Raw genomic sequence first — 21,283 nt, 5'->3', positions numbered from 1 at the left:
CTAGGGCTAGGGTTAGGGCTACGGTTAGGGCTAGGGTTAGGGCTAGTGTTATGGCTAGGGTTATTGCTAGGGTTAGGGCTAGGGTTGGGGCTAGGGTTGGGGCTACAGTTAGGGTTGGGGCTAAAGATAGGGTTAGGGTTTGGATTACATTTACGGTTGGGAATAGGGTTGGGTGTGTCTGGGTTAGAGGAGTGGTTAGGGTTACTGTTGGGATTAGGGTAAGGGGTGTGTTTGGATTAGGGTTTCAGTTATAATTGGGGGGTTTCCACTGTTCGGGCACATCAGGGGCTTTCCAAACGGGATATGGCATCCGATCTGAATTCCAGCCAATTCTGTGTTGAAAAAGGAAAACAGTGCTCCTTCCCTTCCGAGCTCTCCCGTGTGCCCAAACAGGGGTTTACCCCAACATATGGGGTATCAGCGTACTCAGGACAAATTGGACATCATCTTTTGGGGTCCAATTTCTCCTGCTACCCTTGGGAAAATACAAAACTGGGGGCCAAAAAATAAGTTTTGTGGGAAAAAAAAGATTTTTTATTTTCACGGCTCTGCGTTGTAAACTGTAGTGAAACACTTGGGGGTTCAAAGTTCTCACAACACATCTAGATAAGTTCCTTGGGGGGGTCTAATTTCCGATATGGGGTCACTTGTGGGGGGTTTGTACTGTTTGCGTACATCAGGTGCTCTGCAAATGCAACGTGACGCCTGCAGACCAATCCATTAAGTCTGCATTCCAAATGGCGCTCCTTCCCTTCCGAGCTCTGTCATGCGCCCAAACAGTGGTTCCCCCCCACATATGGGGTATCAGCATACTCAGGACAAATTAGACAACAACTTTTTGGGTCCAATTTATCCTGACACCCTTGTGAAAATACAAAACTGGGGGCTAAAAAATCATTTTTGTGAAAAAAAAAAAAGAATTTATTTTCACGGCTCTGCGTTATAAACTGTAGTGAAACACTTGGGGGTTCAAAGTTCTCACAACACATCTAGATAAGTTCCTTGGGGGTCTAGTTTCCAATATGGGGTCACTTGTGGGGGGTTTGTACTGTTTGGGTACATCAGGGGCTCTGCAAATGCAACGTGACGCCTGCAGACCAATCCATTTAAGTCTGCATTCCAAATGGCGCTCCTTCCCTTCCGAGCTCTGTCATGCGCCCAAACAGTGGTTCCCCCTCCACATATCGGGTATCAGCATACTCAGGACAAATTGGACAACAAATTTTGGGGTCCAATTTATCCTGTTACCCTTGTGAAAATACAAAACTGGGGGCTAAAAAATCATTTTTGTGAAAAAAAAAAAGAATTTATTTTCACGGCTCTGCGTTATAAACTGTAGTGAAACACTTGGGGGTTCAAAGCTCTCAAATCACATCTAGATAAGTTCCTTAGGGGGTCTACTTTCCAAAATGGTGTCACTTGTGGGGGTTTTTAATGTTTAGGCACATCAGGGGCTCTGCAAACGCAACATGGCATCCCATCTTAATTCCAGTCAATTTTGCATTGAAAAGTAAAATAGCGCTCCTTCCCTTCCGAGCTCTGCTATGCGCCCAAACAGTGGTTTACCCCCACATATGGGGTATCGTCGTACTCAGGACAAATTGCACAACAACTTTTGTGCTCTAATTTCTTCTCTTACCCTTGGGGAAATAAAAAAAATGGGGGCGAAAAGATCATTTTTGTGAAAAAATATGATTTTTTATTTTTACGGCTCTGCATTATAAACTTCTGTGAAGCACTTGTTGGGTCAAAGTGCTCACCACACATCTAGATAAGTTCCTTAGGGGGTCTACTTTCCAAAATGGTGTCACTTGTGGGGGGTTTCAATGTTTAGGCACATCAGGGGCTCTCCAAATGCAACATGGCGTCCCATCTCAATTCCAGTCAATTTTGCATTGAAAAGTCAAATGGCGCTCCTTCCCTTCCGAGCTCTGCCCTGCGCCCAAACAATGGTTTACACCCACATATGGGGTATCAGCGTACTCTGGACAAATTGCACAACAATTTTTGGGGTCCAATTTCTTCTCTTACCCTTGGGAAAATAAAAAATTGGGGGCGAAAAGATCATTTTTGTGAAAAAATATGATTTTTTATTTTTACCGCTCTGCATTATAAACTTCTGTGAAGCACTTGTTGGGTCAAAGTGCTCACCACACATCTAGATAAGTTCCTTAGGGGGTCTACTTTCCAAAATGGTGTCACTTGTGGGGGGTTTCAATGTTTAGGCACATCAGGGGCTCTCCAAATGCAACATGGCGTCCCATCTCAATTCCAGTCAATTTTGCATTGAAAAGTCAAATGGCGCTCCTTTCCTTCCGAGCTCTGCCATGCGCCCAAACAGTGGATTACCCCCACATATGGGGTATCAGCATACTCAGGACAAATTGTACAACAAATTTTGGGGTCTATTTTCTCCTGTTACCCTTGGTAAAATAAAACAAATTGGATCTGAAATAAATTTTGTGTGAAAAAAAAGTTAAATGTTCATTTTTATTTAAATATTCCAAAAATTCCTGTGAAACACCTGAAGGGTTAATAAACTTCTTGAAAGTGGTTTTGAGTACCTTGAGGGGTGCAGTTTTTAGAATGGTGTCACACTTGGGTATTTTCTATCATATAGACCCCTCAAAATGACTTCAAATGAGATGTGGTCCCTAAAAAAAAATGGTGTTGTAAAAATGAGAAATTGCTGGTCAACTTTTAACCCTTATAACTCCGTCACAAAAAAAAATTTTGGTTCCAAAATTGTGCTGATGTAAAGTAGACATGTGGGAAATGTTACTTATTAAGTATTTTGCGTGACATATGTCTGTGATTTAAGGGCATAAAAATTAAAAGTTGGAAAATTGCGAAATTTTCTAAATTTTCGCCAAATATTCATTTTTTTCACAAATAAACGCAACTTATATCGAAGAAATTTTACCACTATCATGAAGTACAATATGTCACGAGAAAACAATGTCAGAATCGCCAAGATCTGTTGAAGCGTTCCAGAGTTATAACCTCATAAAGGGACAGTGGTCAGAATTGTAAAAATTGGCCCGGTCATTAACGTGCAAACCACCCTTGGGGGTGAAGGGGTTAACAGCTGATCGATCCTGGTTGGCACAACAAATCACCTGCATATTGGAACACCAACAGGTCATTTATATAACATAAATATCCACAAAACTCATAGTGAGTATACCAAATTGTTATTATTGAAGCAGGTTGTAATCACTGTTCCACAACACAACTAATGTGAAATTAAATTTATTTAATTAGTGGGAATCTTTTTTGGTCCAAAGGAGCAATACTCAAAAAGTATCACGTTTACCACAAACAGACTCCCTGCACGGATTCCTAGCAACGCACAACACGAATACCAATCAAGTGAGTACAACACCAAAAAATTATCCATATATACCACTTATATTCGTTCAATCCATGTTAGTTCTGTTATAATTAGCGCAGTGATTATCCTTAATTATTATTAAGCAGCTTTTCCCACTAACAGGTCACACACAGAACATACACTGTGTTCCAAATTATTATGCACAAGAGTTTAGGAGTCATAAGGTTAGAATTTTTTTGTTTGTCATTTAAACTCATTGATGGTGATGTGTGTCAGGGCTCTTTATATCACTGAAAGCAAGAGAGAGATTGTCGGCCCCTTTATGATCCCTGAAGGGGTAAAGATGAACTCCATAATCTATGTGGAGTTTCTAAAACAACACTTCCTGCCATGGTTCAAGAGGAAGAACCGTGCTTTCCGTAGCAAGATCATTTTCATGCATGATAATGCACCGTCTCATGCTGCAAAAAACACATCTGCATCTCTGGCTGCTATGGGCATAAAAGAGGACAAACTTATGGTGTGGCCATCATCTTCCCCTGACCTCAACCCCATTGAGAACCTCTGGAGCATCATCAAAAGGAGTGTCTATGATGGCGGGAGGCAGTTCACATCTAAGCAACAGCTCTGGGAGGGTATTCTGTCCACATGCAAAACAATTAAAGCCGAAACCATCTAAAAACTGACAAATTCAATGGACGAGAGAGTTCAGAAGCTTCTTTCGAACAAAGGGTCCTATGTGCAAATGTAACATCACCTAGAATAACGTTTTCACTTGAAAACTGTTTGATTTCATTTTGTAATAAGCTAATAATGCTTATAACTTCACAATTGACCATTTTTGTGTTCAAAATTAAAAAAAAGGTTGAAAACTCTGCTGTGCATAATAATTTGGAACATGCATTTTGAGTGTTTTTTTTTTTTTTAAAGATACTGTTTTCATAGGCAGTTTGTTCCAAAACATTGCAATTATACTAGAATAGTAGATGACTGGAAAATAACAATGACTGCAATTCAGATAGGTAATTTAGAGAAAATATGAGGAGATATTATTTGCATAATAATTTGGAACACAGTGTAATCACCAGCAGCTCTTTTTTTTCCAATTTTCTTTCAAACCCTAGCGTGGAGCGCCAGTGTACAATTCTTCTACATACAATTCCTGCACTTAGCCTATCTCTTCCCACTGCCCTGTAGCGGTGGCACATGGGGTAATAAGGGGTTAAGGTCACCTTTGTATTGTAAGGTGACATTAAGCCAGCTTAGTAATGGACACCTATCAATAAGACGCCTATCCATTACTAATTCTATAGTTTGGAAAGGGTTAAATAAACACACACATGCAGAATAAAGTCTTTTAATGAAATAAAACACTAAAACTGTACGGCGTACAGTCAGTCCCACTCTGTAATCCATATCTGGGGTATATACAGTTTACAACCGGCAGCCGTGCTAATGCGACCATCCCGGTTGTAAACTACTGGGGAATTAATGAAATGCTGGGAGCGGAGCTTCAGTGACTAGCGGTGACGTCACCGAAGATGCGCTCCCTGCCGGCCTGAACTCAGATGAACTTTTCAGCGTGGAAAAATTAGCTGGCATAGTCCCATCCGCCGCTCCTGCTGTTACTGTTATTAGCAGCAGCAGAGGTAGGCTAATGGGAGTAATAGTCCCATCAGCTGCTGCCTGTTGTCTCTTTTATTACTTAAATGTAACTCATCATTCTCCCCTGCTTGTGCCGATCGATGGCAGAGCAGGAAAGAATGAGGAGAGCTGTGCTAAGCACCTGGAGCCGGGGAACAGCGCTTACTATAATGTTTCTTCCCTGGCGCCCGTCCGTGTGACCACTGAGCACAGGAAGAGGTGCAGGCAGGCGCCGGCGGCCAGAACGAGGTGCAGTACCAGCACCCAGGGCACGCAGGTAGGCGAGTATGATGTTTTGTTTTGCACACAGGGATAGGGGAAAAGGAGGCATGCATACAGGGATGGAACGGGGGAGGCATACATACAGGGATGGATTGGGGGGAGGCATGCATTCAGACCAGGACAGGGAAGGAGGAGGCATGCATACAATGACAGGGACAGGGGAGGCATGCAGACAAGGATGGGGAGGCATTCATGCCAGGACAGCGACGGGGGGAGCCACTCATAGCAGGACAGGGATGAGGGGACAATGCATACCCGGCTTATACTAGAGTCAATAAGCTTACCCAGTTTTCCGTGGCAAAAGTAGGTGCCTCGGCCTATACTCAGGTCGGCTTATAGTCGAGTATATACGGTATTCTAATACACCGACTCAAAAACATGCAGATCATGAATGCTGAGTATGTTGGTTTTCTATGAATCTACTGCACCAACTGGTAAATTGTTTGACGTTATAATATAATTTATACCAATAACAGTTATTGATCTGGTTTTTCATATCGGACTGCAATTATTTTGAACACTACTGTACTTAGTTATGCACTTAAAGTTATCCACATGGATCCTTTGATATACTCTTAAGTTACTATTAAAGGGAATCTTTCACCAAGTTTAATATAAAAAAGCAAGATGTAGACCAGACTGATTCCCGTGATGGGTCACTTTCTGTGTTGCTCGGTGTAGTTTTGATAAATTCACTGTTATCAGAAGGAAATCACTAGAGGACTAGTAAACCTTCTGCCAAACAGTACTGCATAATTATGAGATCTGCATATCCCTGATGAATGGCGGCTTTTTGCTTTGCACAATGTCCACAGAAAGCTGTTAATCAGTGGTGACAGAGCTTAGCATTCATAGAACTGGTATATTTGCAGCAGATGAAACAGTTTTTAATCAAAACTGTTGCACCTACTAAAATAATACATTGCTGGAATCAATGGCTGCACTCAGATAGGATAGCAAATACATAGTGACAGATTCCTTTAAAAGCGAAACTGTCAGCAGGATTTTGCTAAGTAAACTACAGACAGTGTCAGGTTGGCAGTGTTAAACTAATTAAAATTATACCTGGGGTGAAGAATTCTGCCTTGTGGTTCTTGAATAATCAGTGTAGGGGTACTGTCACACATTGGCACTTTGATCGCTACGACGGTACGATCTGTGACGTTCCAGCGATATCCATACGATATCGCTGTGTCTGACACGCAGCAGCGATCAGGGATCCTGCTGAGAATCGTACGTCGTAGCAGATCGTTTGGAACTTTATTTCGTCGCTGGATCTCCCGCTGTCATCGCTGGATCGTTGTGTGTGACAGCGTTCCAGCGATGCGTTCGCTTGTAACCAGGGTAAACATCGGGTTACTAAGCGCAGGGCCGCGCTTAGTAACCCGATGTTTACCGTGGTTACCAGCGTAAAAGTAAAAAAAAAAAAACAGTACATACTCACATTCCGGTGTCTGTCCCCTGGCTTTCTGCTTCTCTGCACTGTGAGCGCCGGCCGGCCGGAAAGCGAGCACAGCGGTGACGTCACCGCTGTGCTTTCCGGCTGGCAGACACAGTGCAGAGAAGCAGAACGCCGGGGGACAGACACCGGAATGTGAGTATGTACTGTTTGGTTTTTTTTACGTTTACGCTGGTAACCAGGGTAAACATCAGGTTACTAAGCGCGGCCCTGCGCTTAGTAACCCGATGTTTACCCTGGTTACCCGGGGACTTCGGCATCGTTGGTCGCTGGAGAGCTGTCTGTGTGACAGCTCCCCAGCGACCACACAACCACTTACCAACGATCACGGCCAGGTCGTATCGCTGCTCGTGATCGTTGGTAAATCGTTTAGTGTGACAGTACCCTTAGAAGTTTTCAGTTAATGATATGCTCATGTTCTGGGGGGACTGTAGGTAGGTCTTACCTTCCTGCTTTAAGACTCTGCCTTCTGTTCCGCCCCGTAGCACGGGCATCTCTTTAGCTGAAAAATTCCAACGCTGATTACACATGAAGCACAAAATGGATTTCTTTACTCCAGGTATCATTGTTAGGGCACATTCCCATTTGCGAGAAAAAAAACAATCCGATTTCCGGAATGCAAAAACGGACGAGTGCTATGGGAATGTAATGTGATTCCCAAGCGATTTTTCCACAGAACATCCGTTTGACATGCGTATGCATTCCGTATTCAATGCAGTCCTCTGTATGTAAAAGCTCATGTTAAGATCGCATTGTACACATCGTTTTAAAATCACATAATCTTCAAAACACACACACATATATATATATATATATATATATATATAAGATTAAAAGCTGGCGGATGCCGCGTACAGTATAGAATAGGATAGAATTGATAGAATAGAAATATACACATAGTATAGGTATACTATAGGGCTTCGCTTGGATTAGGCGTTGCAGTAAGTATGGTTTAATTAAGAATAAAAGGTGTCTGTCATTTTTTTCAAATAAAAGACTTCATTCTGGCTGTGTCTTTACCATACAACTATAGGATTAGTAATGGATAGGTATCTTATAGATGCTTCTCCATTACTAAACCGTGGGCTTAATGTCACAGGTGACATCAACCCCACAACTATTACCCCACTTGCCACTGCTACAGAGAGCCGGGCAAAGCGCCAGAATTGGCGCATCTAATAGATGTGCCTTTTCTGGGCAGCTGCGGGCTGCTATTTTTAGGCTGGGTGAGTCAATATCCATGGCTCCTTACCAGCCTGAGAATACCATACCAGCCCCCAGCTGTGAGCTTTTAGCAAGGCTTTTTGTCAAAAATGGGGGGACCCCAATTAATAAATAATTAAAAAATATGGCATGGGGACCCCTCTATTCTTGATATCCAACCTTGCTGACCGCTAAGAGTTGCAGCTCCCATCTGTGAGTTTTGTCTGGATGGTTATCAAAAATGGGGGGGAACCCACGGCGTGGTTTTTTTTTATTACTGTATTTATTTACAGCGCAGGAGCGTCAGATGAATACTCACATCCGTCGCTCCTGCTGTCACTGTTATTAGCAAAAGTAGGGGTAGGCTGATGGGAGTAATAGTCCCATCAGCCGCCGCCTGCTATCTCTTTTGTTACTTAAATGTAACTGATCATTCTCCCCTGCTCGCGCCAATCGCAGGGGAGAATGATGAGTTGTGTTCAGCACCCGGCGCCGAAGAACAGCGCTTACTGTAACGCTTCTTCCCTGGCGCCCGTCCGAGTGGTTCTGATGCGGCACACGCATGCCTCGTGTGCCGCAAGTATTATACACACAGACACCGACATTTCCAATACCGGAAATATCAGGAGGTGTGAAAGAGGCGTTATAGCGGGTTTTTATGTTTGGGAGCTGTCGCACACTAAAAGATGTTTTTATTGCAAAAAATAGGTTTGACATCGCTATATTTTGAGAGCTATAATTTTTTTGTGTTTTGGCTGACAGTCATGTGAGGTCTTGTTTTTTGTGGGACGAGTTGATGTTTTTATTGGTACCAATTTTGGGCACATGACGTATTTTGATCACTTTCTATTCCGGTTTTTGGGACGCAGAATGAACAAAAACCAACAATTCATTAATTTCTTTTGGGGGGGCATTTATACTGCTAGAAGCTTGGGCTGATAAATGGCAAATGAGCTTTAATGGGGATAAATGTAAGGTCATGCACTTGGGTAGAAGTAATAAGATGTATAACTATGTGCTTAATTCTAAAACTCTGGGCAAAACCGTCAATGAAAAAGACCTGGGTGTATGGGTGGATGACAAACTCATATTCATTGGCCAGTGTCAGGCAGCTGCTACAAAGGCAAATAAAATAATGGGATGCATTAAAAGAGGCATAGATGCTCATGAGGAGAACATAATTTTACCTCTATACAAGTCACTAGTTCGACCACACTTAGAATACTGTGCACAGTTCTGGTCTCCGGTGTATAAGAAAGACATAGCTGAACTGGAGGGGGTGCAGAGAAGAGCGACCAAGGTTATTAGAGGACTGGGGGGTCTGCAATACCAAGATGGGTTATTACACTTGGGGCTATTTAGTTTGGAAAAAGGAAGGCTAAGGGGTGATCTTATGTTAATGTATAAATATATGAGGGGACAGTACAAAGACCTTTCTGATGATCTTTTTAATCATAGACCGGTGACAGGGACAAGGGGGCATCCTCTACGTCTGGAGGAAAGAAGGTTTAAGCATAATAACAGACGCGGATTCTTTACTGTAAGAGCAGTGAGACTATGGAACTCTCTGCCGTATGATGTTGTAATGAGTGATTCATTACTTAAATTTAAGAGGGGACTGGATACCTTTCTGGAAAAGTATAATGTTACAGGGTATATACACTAGATTCCTTGATAGGGCGTTGATCCAGGGAACTAGTCTGGTGGACTCGGGAAGGAATTTTTTTCCCCAAGGTGGAGCTTACTTTTTGCCACATGGTTTTTTTTTGCCTTCCTCTGGATCAACATGTTAGGGCATGTTAGGTTAGGCTATGGGTTGAACTAGATGGACTTAAAGTCTTCCTTCAACCTTAATAACTATGTAACTATGTGTGGTAAAATTGATAAGGCAGTTTTATTCTTCATGTTAGTACGATTACAGCAATACCTCATTTATGTCACTTTTATGTTTTGGCGCTTTTATAAAATAAAAACTATTATATAAAAAATAATTATTTTTGCAAGAGCTATAACTTTTTTATTTTTCCACTGATGGAGCTGTATGGGGGCTCGTTTTTTGCGGGTCAAGATGACAATTTCAGCGGTACCATGATTATTTATATCCGTCTTTTTAATCACGTGTTACTCCACTTTTGGCGGTATGATGATAAAGCATTGTTTTTTGCCTTGTTTTTTTATGGTGTTCACTAAAAAGGTTAACTATTGAGGCATTTTTTTTATGTCGGGTCATTACGGACAAGGAGATTCCAAATATGTGCACTATTATTGTTTAGATTTTTTTTCATTCAAATATTTATTTAGTGATAAAATAAATAAAAAACAACATTCTAATATTTTTACAATTATTTAAAAAAAAATGTTTTTTTGTTGTTCTTTATTCTGACCTTTACACTTTGTCCCACTATGGGACGATCAATTTTTGCAGGCTGATCGCTTCTATAGCAGATGAAGCAGCATCTACATGCTATAGAAGCTGTCAGCGCTGCATTCAGTGCACTGACACAGAGACTTCCTGATTATGCACTGTAACCAAAAAAGCCCTAGGCGCACTACAAAATAGTATGGGGTGCAAGTGAGTGATAAATCAAATGAATAATGAGAGAAAAAGCATCACTCGAAATATGCACACCACATACACAAAAATAAGAGACATGATAATAAATCATATATGAAAAAACAAGATTTTTATTGACACACAATATAAAACATAATTAAAAACAGCAAAGAGCCTTGTCCATACACAATCATATAAATCTGAGTATAAGAATGAATACCAAACAAAATAGTGTGATAAGGACTACCTGAATGCAGGCCTGTGCAGCTATAGGCAAAAGGGGTTAATAGAAGCAAGCCAGAAAACAGTCCTTCAGGCTAGCAATATAAAGCCCCCTAGCAACCATGATAGTAACACACTGGGCAATATAACGAGCCTAGATGGCAAAAAACTGCACCTATGTGGCTCATGGGCCAAATGGACTCCAACATAAGTCCCAAGGTCACCATGAATATGGTGAGGAGATGCAGCAATGCATAATGAAAGACCCCAGAAAATGCTGAGGCCAAGTTACCCAGTGCGAGGTAGCAACCCAAAAGCAGATCCACAGGAAAGCAGGTGGAGAGGACAAGGCCCAGTGCAGCCCCACGCGTATCGCCCTCACTGATAGGGCTTCATCTCCCCTGGGGGAGAGCAAGTATGGTAAAGGCTCAGACAATGATCAGCTCCAGGATGATCAAAGACAGTCTTAAGTTACCTGTGAGTACTGTGACAGAAGATACCTATATACAGCTAATATCTTTGCAAGAGACCCACTGTTAAAAAAAAATATATATATATATATATACTAGACTGTGGCCCGATTCTAATGCATCGGGTATTCTAGAATATGCATGTCCCCGTAGTATATGGACAATGATGATTCCAGAATTCGCGGCAGACTGTGCCCGTCGCTGATTGGTCGAGGCAATCTTTATGACATCATCGTCGCCATGGCAACCATTATGACATCTACGTCGATACTGTGCCCGTCGCTGATTGGTCGAGGCGAATTCGCGGCAGACTGTGCCCGTCGCTGATTGGTCGAGGCAACCTTTATGACATCATCGTCGCCATGCTGTGCCCGTCGCTGATTGGTCGAGGCCTGGCGGCCTTGACCAGTCAGAGACGCGGGATTTCCAGGACAGACAGACAGACAGACAGAAAAACCCTTAGACAATTATATATATAGATATATACACTGAAGTGAATAAAATTTGCAAAAGAACACATCAACTGGCCTAAGGAAAAATGGAGAAACATTTTGTGGACTGAAGAAAGTAAAATTGCTCTTTTTGGGTCCAAGTGCCACAAACAGTTCATCAGATGACGGCCAAATCAAATTCTGCATTCAAGCCACTGTAAACTCTGAAGACAGTGAAGTATGGTGGTGCAAGCATCATGATATGGGCATGTTTCTCTTACTATGGTGCTGGATCTATTTAATGCATACCAGGGATCATGGATCAGTTTGCATATATTAACCCCTTAATGACCTGCCAACATGTTTTTAACTGAGCTGAGATATAAGAGAATAACATCCCCATACAGGTGACAATCCAGCAGCTGTCGGCTGTCCACTATAGCTGACAACTTGCTGCATCAGCCCCACGATCCGTGTTTGCACCGTTCAAATCTGTTTAACCCCTTAGATGCTGCTGTCAATAGTGGCTACATCATATAAATGGTTAACAGAGTGTTAGGGCTTCGTCTTTATCCCAATTGGTGCTGTCAGATCATTATTGTTTGGTCCTAATGTATGCCATAGCAATTCACAACCAAATAGCGGCCTTAAGCCCCCGTCTCACTAAGCGAGATCGCTAGCGAGATCGCTGCTGAGTCACAAGTTTTGTGATGCAACAGCGACCTCAGTAGCGATCTCGCTATGTGTGACACGTAGCAGCGACCAGGCCCCTGCTGTGAGATCGCTGGTCGTGTCGGAATGGCCTGGACCTTTTTTTGATCATTGAGGTCCCGCTGGGTAGCACACATCGCTGTGTTTGACACCTTACCAACGACCTCGTTGACGACTCAGACACTGAATCGTCATAATAGCTCCCATGTGACATCGTTGTACAGGTCGCTACAGGTCGCTGGTGAGATGTCAAACAGTGAGATCGCAGCAGCGATCGTTGGGAAGATCTCACTGTTTGACATCTCACCAGCGACCACATAGCGACGCAGCAACGATCCCTGATAGGTCGTATCGTTGTCGGGATCGCTTTAGCGTCGCTAAGTGAGACGGGGCCTTTAGAGTCTGACGTCTGTTGTAACCTGTTAAGAAGTTAGAGGCATTTAAGTGGTAAAAATACACTTTTCATTCCTACCATGCCACTTTGCATTAATTCCTGAAAATCACCTGAAGGATTAATAAACTACCTGACTGCAGTTTTCAATGTGTCAGGGGGTGCCGTTTTTAAAATGGTATATTCGGAAACCCCCAAAAGTTATATGGGACCCCCAAAGGCACTTCAAACATTGATAGGTCCCAAAAAAATGAAAAATTACTGCTACATTTTTAAACCTCCTAAAATGCTAACAAAATAAAAGAACATTTTACAAATGGTGCTGATGTAAAGTAGACAAGAGTGAAATGTTATTTTTTAATGTTTTTGTGTGGTATGACTATCTGCATTAAAGATTATCATTCAAAGTTTGCAAATTTTTTAACATTTTACTCAAATTTCTGATGTATCCTGACAAAAAAAAGCAGTCGCAAGACGCAACTTAAAATTTGCCTTAAAAAAAGCTGCAAAAACACATTTTAAGATATCCTTAATGTTTTGTAATGCAATGCTTTGTTTACAAATTGTATGAACCTTTTTATATTGTTTTTATTTTGTAGTTACTTGGAAGAAGCAGTAATGCATCTTGATCATAGTGACTCTGTGACAAGAGATCACATGGGAAGTATCATCAATCAAGTGCGTCAGAAACTGTTTCAGTTCTTGCAAGTGGAGTCTTATGCCGCTTTACATAAGGCTGCAAGACGACTGATGATTATGCTTCAGGGGCTGGTCACTTCTATTAGTTAGACTTTTTCCAATGTACATCCTTTCAACAACTGAATTGATTGTAAACAATGTTCTTTTTTAATAAACTGTACTTGATTGTACATTGCACGGCATAAAGTGAAGGGAATTTCCTTGTGATTGTAACACAAATAAAAGGCGACAAATAATTTTCAGGCTAAATTGTTGAATATCTTTCTTGGCTCAATTTTAAAATTTTGTTTATTTTTTCATTTATTGTAAAATTGCAATACAGCTTATTTAGATACCTTATGTATTTTTAGATCATGTGAAATATACTGTAAATCTAATAAATTTTCATTTTTGCTCCTGAACATTTTTCAATATAGTTCATCATATGGAGTAAAAATAATGTTGAGTAAAATTGAATCTACATATAACTCAAATATTCTATGTTAAAGGGAACCTGTCTAACCTGTCTTAATAGCCCCCCCCCAGGCCTATTAATGTAAAAGAACCACCTTCAGCAGCAGGAAGGCTTCATTCTGTGAAGATGGCACTTATGCTTAGTATCTTTAGGAATGCTGAAATAATCACTTTTATAAATTTTGCGCCATACCTCTATTGAGTCAAGGAGGTATGATATCTCCCTGATTCAAGTGCCTCGCAGCCGTCCATCGCCCCACCGGGCGCCGCCTCTTCTCTATTTCACATGATCTAAAAACACATAAGGTATCTGGGGGGTGACAGGTTCCCTTTAAGAGCTTGACAGTGTAAAGTGTTGGCTTTACCATTTAAAACATTTTTTTGTCTTTTTAAGATTATATTTACTTGATGCAAGATTTGTAAAGCTACCAAGAAACACGCAAATGAAAAGGTTTAGGAGAGGAATTCAGACCTAAAGCTTTATGGAGAAACAGAGTTTATTTAAAGGGAATCTGTCACCCCAAAAATCGTATATGCCCACAGGCATCAGGGGCTTATCTACAGCATTCAGTAATGCTGTAGATAAGCCCCTGATATAACCTGAAAGGTAAGAAAAACAGGTTAGATTATAGTAACCCAGGGGCGGTCCGGGTCCGATGGGAGTCGTGGTCCGGGTCTGGCGCCTCCTAGCTTAATACAATGACGTCCTCTTCTTGTCTTCCTGCTTCGGCGCAGGCGTACTTTGTCTGCCCTATTGATGGCAGAGCAGAGTACTGCAGTGCACAGGCGCCGGTGTAACAGGCCAGATTAAGCCCCCGCCCAGAATATACCCGGGGTTAAAGTGGCCTAGGCCAGATTATACCCTGGGTATATTCTGGCCTAGCCCAAATTATACCCCGGGGTATAAATTGGACTAGGCCAGTTTATACCCCTCTGGGCCAGATTATACCCCGGGTATATTCTGGCCTAGCCCAAACTATACCCCGGGGTACAAATTGGACTAGTCCAGTTTATACTTCTCCAGGTCTGAATATACCCCAGCTACTGTAGATCAGATTTTTCAGGCTTTTGAGAACCATTGAGTGACATTCTTAAAAACCGGGCCCCAGGCAGCACCCAGGGCCCCAGGCAGCATGTAGGGGCCCCAGGCAGCACACAGGGGCTCCTTGGAAGCGCTCGGGGCCACAGGCAGCGCACAGGGGCCCCAAGCAGCGCACAGGGGCCTCAGGCAGCCCATAGGGCCCCAGGCAGCACACGGGCCCCAGGCAACGCACATGGCCCCAGGCAGCGCAGGGGGGCTCCAGGCAGCGCACAAGGGCCCTAGGCAGAGAACAGGGGCCACAGGCAGCGCACAGGGGCCTCAGGCAGCCCACAGGGCCCCAGGCAGCGCACAGGGGCCCCTGGCAGCACACGGGCCCCAGGCAGCGCACATGGCCCCAGGCAGCACAGGGGGGCTCCAGGCAGCGTACGGGGCCCCAGGCAGCGCACAGGGCTCCTGGCAGCACAAAGGGGCCCAAGGCAGCGCACAGGCGCCACAGGCAGCTCACGGGGCACCAGACAGCACACAGGGGCCCCAGGCAGCGCACGGGGCCCCAGGCAGCGCACAGGGGCCCAGGCAGCACACGGGGCCCAGGCAGCGCACAGGGGCCCCAGGCAGAGAACGGGGCCCAGACAGCGCACAGGGCCCCATGCAGCACATGCACTCCAGGGAGCGCACAGGGGCCCCAGGCAGCACACGGGGCCCCAGGCAGAGCACAGCGGCCCTGACAGCGCACAGGGGCCCCAGGCAGCGCACAGGGGCCCAGGCAGCACATGTGCTCCAGGCAGCGCACAGAGGCTCCAGGCAGCACCTGGGGCCCCAGGCAGCACATGGGGCAGAGACAGCGAATGGGGCACCAGGCAGCACACAGGGGTCTCTGGCAGCACACAGGGGTCCCAGGCAGCACAAGGAGTGGCAGAGACAGTGCACAAGGGAGGGGGAGGAGACAGCGTGCAAGGGGGGAAGAGAGTGAACCCAGGGGACCCTGGGGACCCAGGCAGCACACAGGGCCCCAGGCAGCACACGGGGCAGAGACAGTGCACAGGGGCCCTGTGCGCTGTCTCTGCCCCCTGTGCGCTGTCTGGGATCCCATGTGCGCTGTTTAGGACCCCCCTGTGTGATGTCTGTGGCCCCGTTCTTGAGTATATTAAAGATTCGATTTTTCACGTTTATGAGCACCATTGAGTGATATACTCAAGAATTAAATATTTTTTCAACATTTTATTGTTTAAAACTCTAAACACAGAGACTTTTTTTTACTTCAACCTGAAAACCTTGAATGTTCATAAAATAAACTGTTCAGCATATAATAAAAGTTATAACATTCTGAAACTTCAACTTATAAAGATACTTTTACATGGGGCGATTATTGGTTCCAGAGATGCTTTCGGCTGATAATCGTACACATGGCTGGTGACAGGACACTACAATATAAACGTTCAAAGGTAATCACTGATAACAACAACATTAAAATGATTAGTAAACACTGATAACAACATTAAAATGATTAGTAAACACTGATAACATTGAAATGATCATGATTGTTTTCAAGATAAAGTGCATGTTCTGTTGTTGACTGCAGATTAAAGCTTGCGGGATAGGTCAACCAATCCATGGTGTCACCAACTTTGGTGTGGATGACGATGTCACCACTCAACAGATTTGCTGTGGCCATGATTTCAGCATCAGTTGCCCAGACTCCATCACGAGAGATGCCAGAGGTGTTCACATATTCATTCACATCTTGATTACAGTAGCCCTGTAGCTTTTTGGACAAGTCACTTTTCATGTGGTGGATGACTTTAGCCCTGAGAAGGGAGTAGTTGTCCTCTGTTCCTGTCAGGAAATAGCTGATGGCCTGAAAATAGCAGTTCCCATCACCTTTGGTGATGGGAACTGCTCTTCCCTGGTTGCTAATCAGAGTGTCCATACAGCCTAAGCGGCAAATAATGGTGTACAAAAATGTTGCTACTGACATGGCACTCTTGTCTGGAACAGCTGTTGCCTCAGTCCACTTCGAGAAATGATCAGTGACAGCAACTATATATTTGTTGCCGTTTGATGTTTCCTGAAGAGGATCGATCATATCAATCCCAACTAAGCTCCATACTTTTCCAGGCACTGGTATACTGTTGAGTGGTGGAGCTTCTTTGCTGATTTTGGGACATGTTACAAAACATTTTTGACAGGCTTTAACATGTTGGTAAACATCATTCTTCATTCCCTTCCAGTAATAACGGTCATAAATTTTGGCAAATGTTTTCTCTCTCTCCCACCAGAAGTTGGGTTGTCGTGACAGGCCTTCAGGATATTTGGCAGTCGGCTTTTAGTGAGAACCTCCTTTTTTCCATACTAAATTATCCCTTTCTCTGCTCGATATGGCTTAGATGTTTGTCTAAACTGGGACTTGGCATTTGAACCTTTCTCTGGAGGTAGATCGTAGATCCACTGGGGGTACTTTTGTTCTGTTGCAGCGTAGAATCTCAAAAGCTGATCATATAGTTGGTCTTCCATTGTTGTCAAAATTGGAAAACTAATTTTTTTTGTTTGAGGTGTTCCAAGTTCACTTTATATACCTTATCAGGATAGAATAGGATCTCACACTGGAGAACTTAAGGTGCATATCAGAGAGCAGGGAGAAACATAGATAACAAGTTACAACACATAACATTAACTATGCACTGATGGAACTGCACCATCTACTGTCAGTTCAATATAATGCCTCCAACACATGCTATAAGTCTAGTCCACCCGTTCCCTTGCACTTGATTTGCTGCTGATTTTCAACAGGGAAAAAATCAGCAGTCAATTTGCATCAAAATCCGCATCCCAACGATGTGGATTTTTTTGTGCAGAAGCACAGCAGATTTCTCCGTGTCACGTGGAAGAGGGAAGTCTGCTGCAGACTGCATTAAAATCTGACAAAAGCCGCATGAAATGGTATATGGTTTGTGTATGTGCATCTATATATACTGTAGCACTACAGCAGCAAAAACACACTAATATTCTGCCCTAGAGGAGTATAGACCATGGGTATATTATACCTAGGCCAGATTATACTCCTCTGGGCCAGAATATACCCCTGCTGCTGTAGATCAGATTTTTCACGCTTATGAGAACCATTGAGTGATGTACTCAAGAACGGGGCCCCAGAAATCGCACAGGGGCCCCAGACATCTTAGGCTAGTTTCACATTTGCGCATGGCTGTGTACGCTCTGTGAAGCCCCGCCCACTGCCGCGCCCGTGAGATAAGCTCCGCCCAGGTATGCATGTGGCCTGCGTACCCTATCTTTATCATTGGGTACGCAGGCCCTGCGGATGTTTGCGTCCGCATGCGTTGTTTTGACGATTCGGTGAACGCAAGAAAATCCAACTTGTTCCCTTCGCCGTGGGTTGCAGCACCGTCAAAAGAACGTGGGCGGAGCTTAACCGGCGGGGCGCAGCAGTGGTCAAGGCTTCACTGAGAGTGTACGCATGCGCACGGCTGTACACAAATGTGAAACTAGCCTTACAGGATTGAGTGATATACTCAAGAGCACGGTCCCAGACAGCATACAGTGTGTCCCACATAGCGCACAGGGGGTCCCAGACAGCGCACAGGGGATATGCGCTCTGTCTATTTCCCCCTCTTGCGTGCTATCTCTTACCCCCTTGGGGCTCCTGTGGGCTGCCTGGAGCCCTGTGTGCTGCCTGGAGCCCTATGGGCTCCCTGTGCGCTGCCTGGGGTCCAGTGTGCTGCCTGGGGCCCCGTGCACTTCCTGCGGCACCTTTGCTCTGCCTGGGGCCCCGTGCACTGGGGCCTCTCTGTGTTGCCTGGGGCCCTGTGCGCTGCCTGGGGCCCTGTGTTCTGCCTGGGGCTCTGTGTGCTACCTGGGGCCCCTGTGCGCTGCCTGGGGTCCCGTACGCTGTTTGGGGCCCTGTACACTTCCTGTGGCCCCTGTGCTCTTCCTGGGGCCCCTCTGTGCTGCCTGGGGCCCCACTGTGCTGCCTGTGAGCTGCCTGGGGTCCTGTGCACTGCCTGGGGCACCGTGCGCTGTTTGGGGCTCCGTGCTCTTCCTGGGGCCCCTCTGTGCTGCCTGGGGCACTGTGTGCTGCCTTGGGGCACTGTGCGCTGCCTTGGGCCCCTGTGCGCTGCCTGGGGTCCTGTGGGCTGCCTGGGGCACCGTGCGCTGTTTGGGGTTCTGTGCGCTGTTTGGGGTTCTGTGCGCTGCCTGGGGCTCCGTTATTGATTATATCACTCAATGGTTCTCAAAAGGCTGAAAATCTGATCTACAGCAGCTGGGGTATATTCTGACCTGGAGGGGTATAATCTGGTCTAGTCCAATTTGTACCCCGGGGTATAGTTTGGGCTAGGCCAGAATATACCCGTGGTATAATCTGGCCTAGGCCACTTTAACCCCGGGTAAATTCTGGGCGAGGGGGGTTAATCTGGCCTGTTACTCCGGGCCTCTCTCTGACCTTTTCCGGCGCCTGTGTACTGCAGTACTTTGCTCTGCCCTCAACAGGGCAGATAAAGTACGCCTGCGCTGGAGCCGTAGCCGGAAGACGAGAAGAGTTTTCTAAAACTTTAAAGATGTTACACTTTTTTGGCTTTATTACATTTTTTTATGTAGCAATTTTTTATTTCCTTAAGCAAACCCTGAAGCCTAACTTAACCCTAAATTTAACCCATTTACTAGTCCGTATTCTAACTCTTGCCCTAAGCCAAGGCCTAACCCTACTTAAGGTTTGTTGTGTTAGAAAAGTGTAAAAATATAAAAGCTTCTTTTAGTAAAGAATGAAAACATTGCTGAATTCTGCACTTCTTAATTCGAAACCGTTTTCATTTATTACATTCTATTCTTCAGTAATTTCCTTCACTGTTTATGCAAAGAAAAGCACTGAAGATGAGCTTGCCATCAACTAATCATCTCTATGTGAGCAGCAACCAATATGACAAAGCTCACCCATTATACTGAATGTTGTAGTTTTGGACATATTGTGTAGTAACTGATGACACACTTCTCATGCTCTGAAGCAACTCCATCTTCCTGCTAAAGGGCTTGTTTTTTGTAGGACAAGTTTTAATTTTGAATAGTACCCATTATATTTCCACTTAGTGTACTGGAAAATGGAAAAACAAAATCCATGTGCAGTGAAATTGCAAAAATAAAACACCTGATACTGTTTTGCAGAAGAATTTGTACAGCGTACTGGAAAATGGGAAAAATAATCCATGTGCAGTGAAATTGCAAAAATAAAAGCCTATTAAGGTAGAGCCACCACCTTCTCAATAAAGCTTTAGGTCTGAATCCCTCTCCTAAACCTGTTTATTTGCGTGTTTCTTGGTAGCTTTACAAATCCTACCTCAAGTAAATATAATCTTAAAAAGACAAAAACAAATGTTTTAAATGGTAAATCCAACACTTTACACTGTCAATCTCTTAAAGGGAACCTGTCACCCCCAGGTCCTATTAAGTTAAAAAAGCCACCTTCAGCAGCACTGTTTTGGGGAATTATTTGTACAGCGTTCTGGAAAATGGGAAAAATATTCTATGTTAAGTGAAATTGCAAAAATAAAACCCTATTCTGATACTGTATTTGGGGAGTTATTTGTACAGCTTACAATGTGTGGTAAAAATAATTCTCATCAGTTATGGTGATACCAAACTTGCCATTTTTGGAGACCAGTAACACTTTCATTTTTTGGTCAATAGAAAAGGCTTATTTTTTGCCATGCTTGATGACTGGTGATGGGCAAACCCCCGATGACCGGGATTGGTGGGTTCGCCCAAGTTTTTTTTTTTTACAAAGTTCGAGCTTGGGGCAGAGATGACGCGAACTTGTATCCGAACCCCAAGCTTGGATTTACAGATATGGGATGGGGTCGGGGGAGAGCTGTAAAAGAAAGCATAAAATTAATAATAAACAATATAATTATACTTACCTGTCCAGCTATGCGTCCTGCTGTCTCCCGGCCGCATCTGCTTCCGGGGCTGCTCATTAACTTCCGGCGGTATTCACTGCACTCGGCAGTCTTCGGCTTTTTCTGGCAGTGTTCGTACGGTAGTTCGTGTTAGCCCGTCCCTGGTGATGACAATTTTATTGATAACATTTTGGTATACATCTGACATTTTGATCACTTCTTAAAGCATTTTTTTTGCAGTATTGAAGCAACCAAAAGCACGCAATTCTGGTCTTTTTTTTCTCTGTTTAGGGTACTTAGCGAACAGGTTAATATTTTTATATTTTGATAGATCAGACTATTAAGGATGTGAAGATTCCACATGTTTTTTTATTAGCTTTATTTTAATGGGAAGAAAGATTTTATGTTTTGATTTTTTCCCAAAAATTTTTTTGTAGTTGTCACTGTATTAATCCCCTAAGGGGACATGAGCCTACAGTCGTTTG

The 21,283-nt window shown here is 43.9% G+C and overlaps 1 protein-coding gene across 3 annotated transcripts in view; it reads left to right on the top strand.

Annotated features, from left to right (window-relative positions):
• Positions 1-20,472, top strand: part of EDC4 (enhancer of mRNA decapping 4) — a 1,216,007-nt gene extending 1,195,535 nt beyond the window's left edge. For 2 of the 3 annotated variants that reach the window (XM_077288123.1, XM_077288125.1), the window contains one exon: positions 13,301-20,472. In XM_077288123.1, coding sequence (XP_077144238.1) covers positions 13,301-13,490 — 190 coding nt within the window. In that variant the 3' untranslated portion in view covers positions 13,491-20,472. Of the gene's footprint in view, positions 1-3,264; positions 3,373-13,300 lie in introns of all 3 variants that reach the window. The other variant, XM_077288126.1, reaches the window with a different exon arrangement.
• Positions 20,473-21,283: the final 811 nt, after the last annotated feature.

The sequence above is a fragment of the Ranitomeya variabilis genome, chromosome 2, assembly GCF_051348905.1.
Source record: "Ranitomeya variabilis isolate aRanVar5 chromosome 2, aRanVar5.hap1, whole genome shotgun sequence".
Taxonomy (NCBI): domain Eukaryota; kingdom Metazoa; phylum Chordata; class Amphibia; order Anura; family Dendrobatidae; genus Ranitomeya; species Ranitomeya variabilis.
This window is presented reverse-complemented; position numbering and strand designations above follow the sequence as displayed.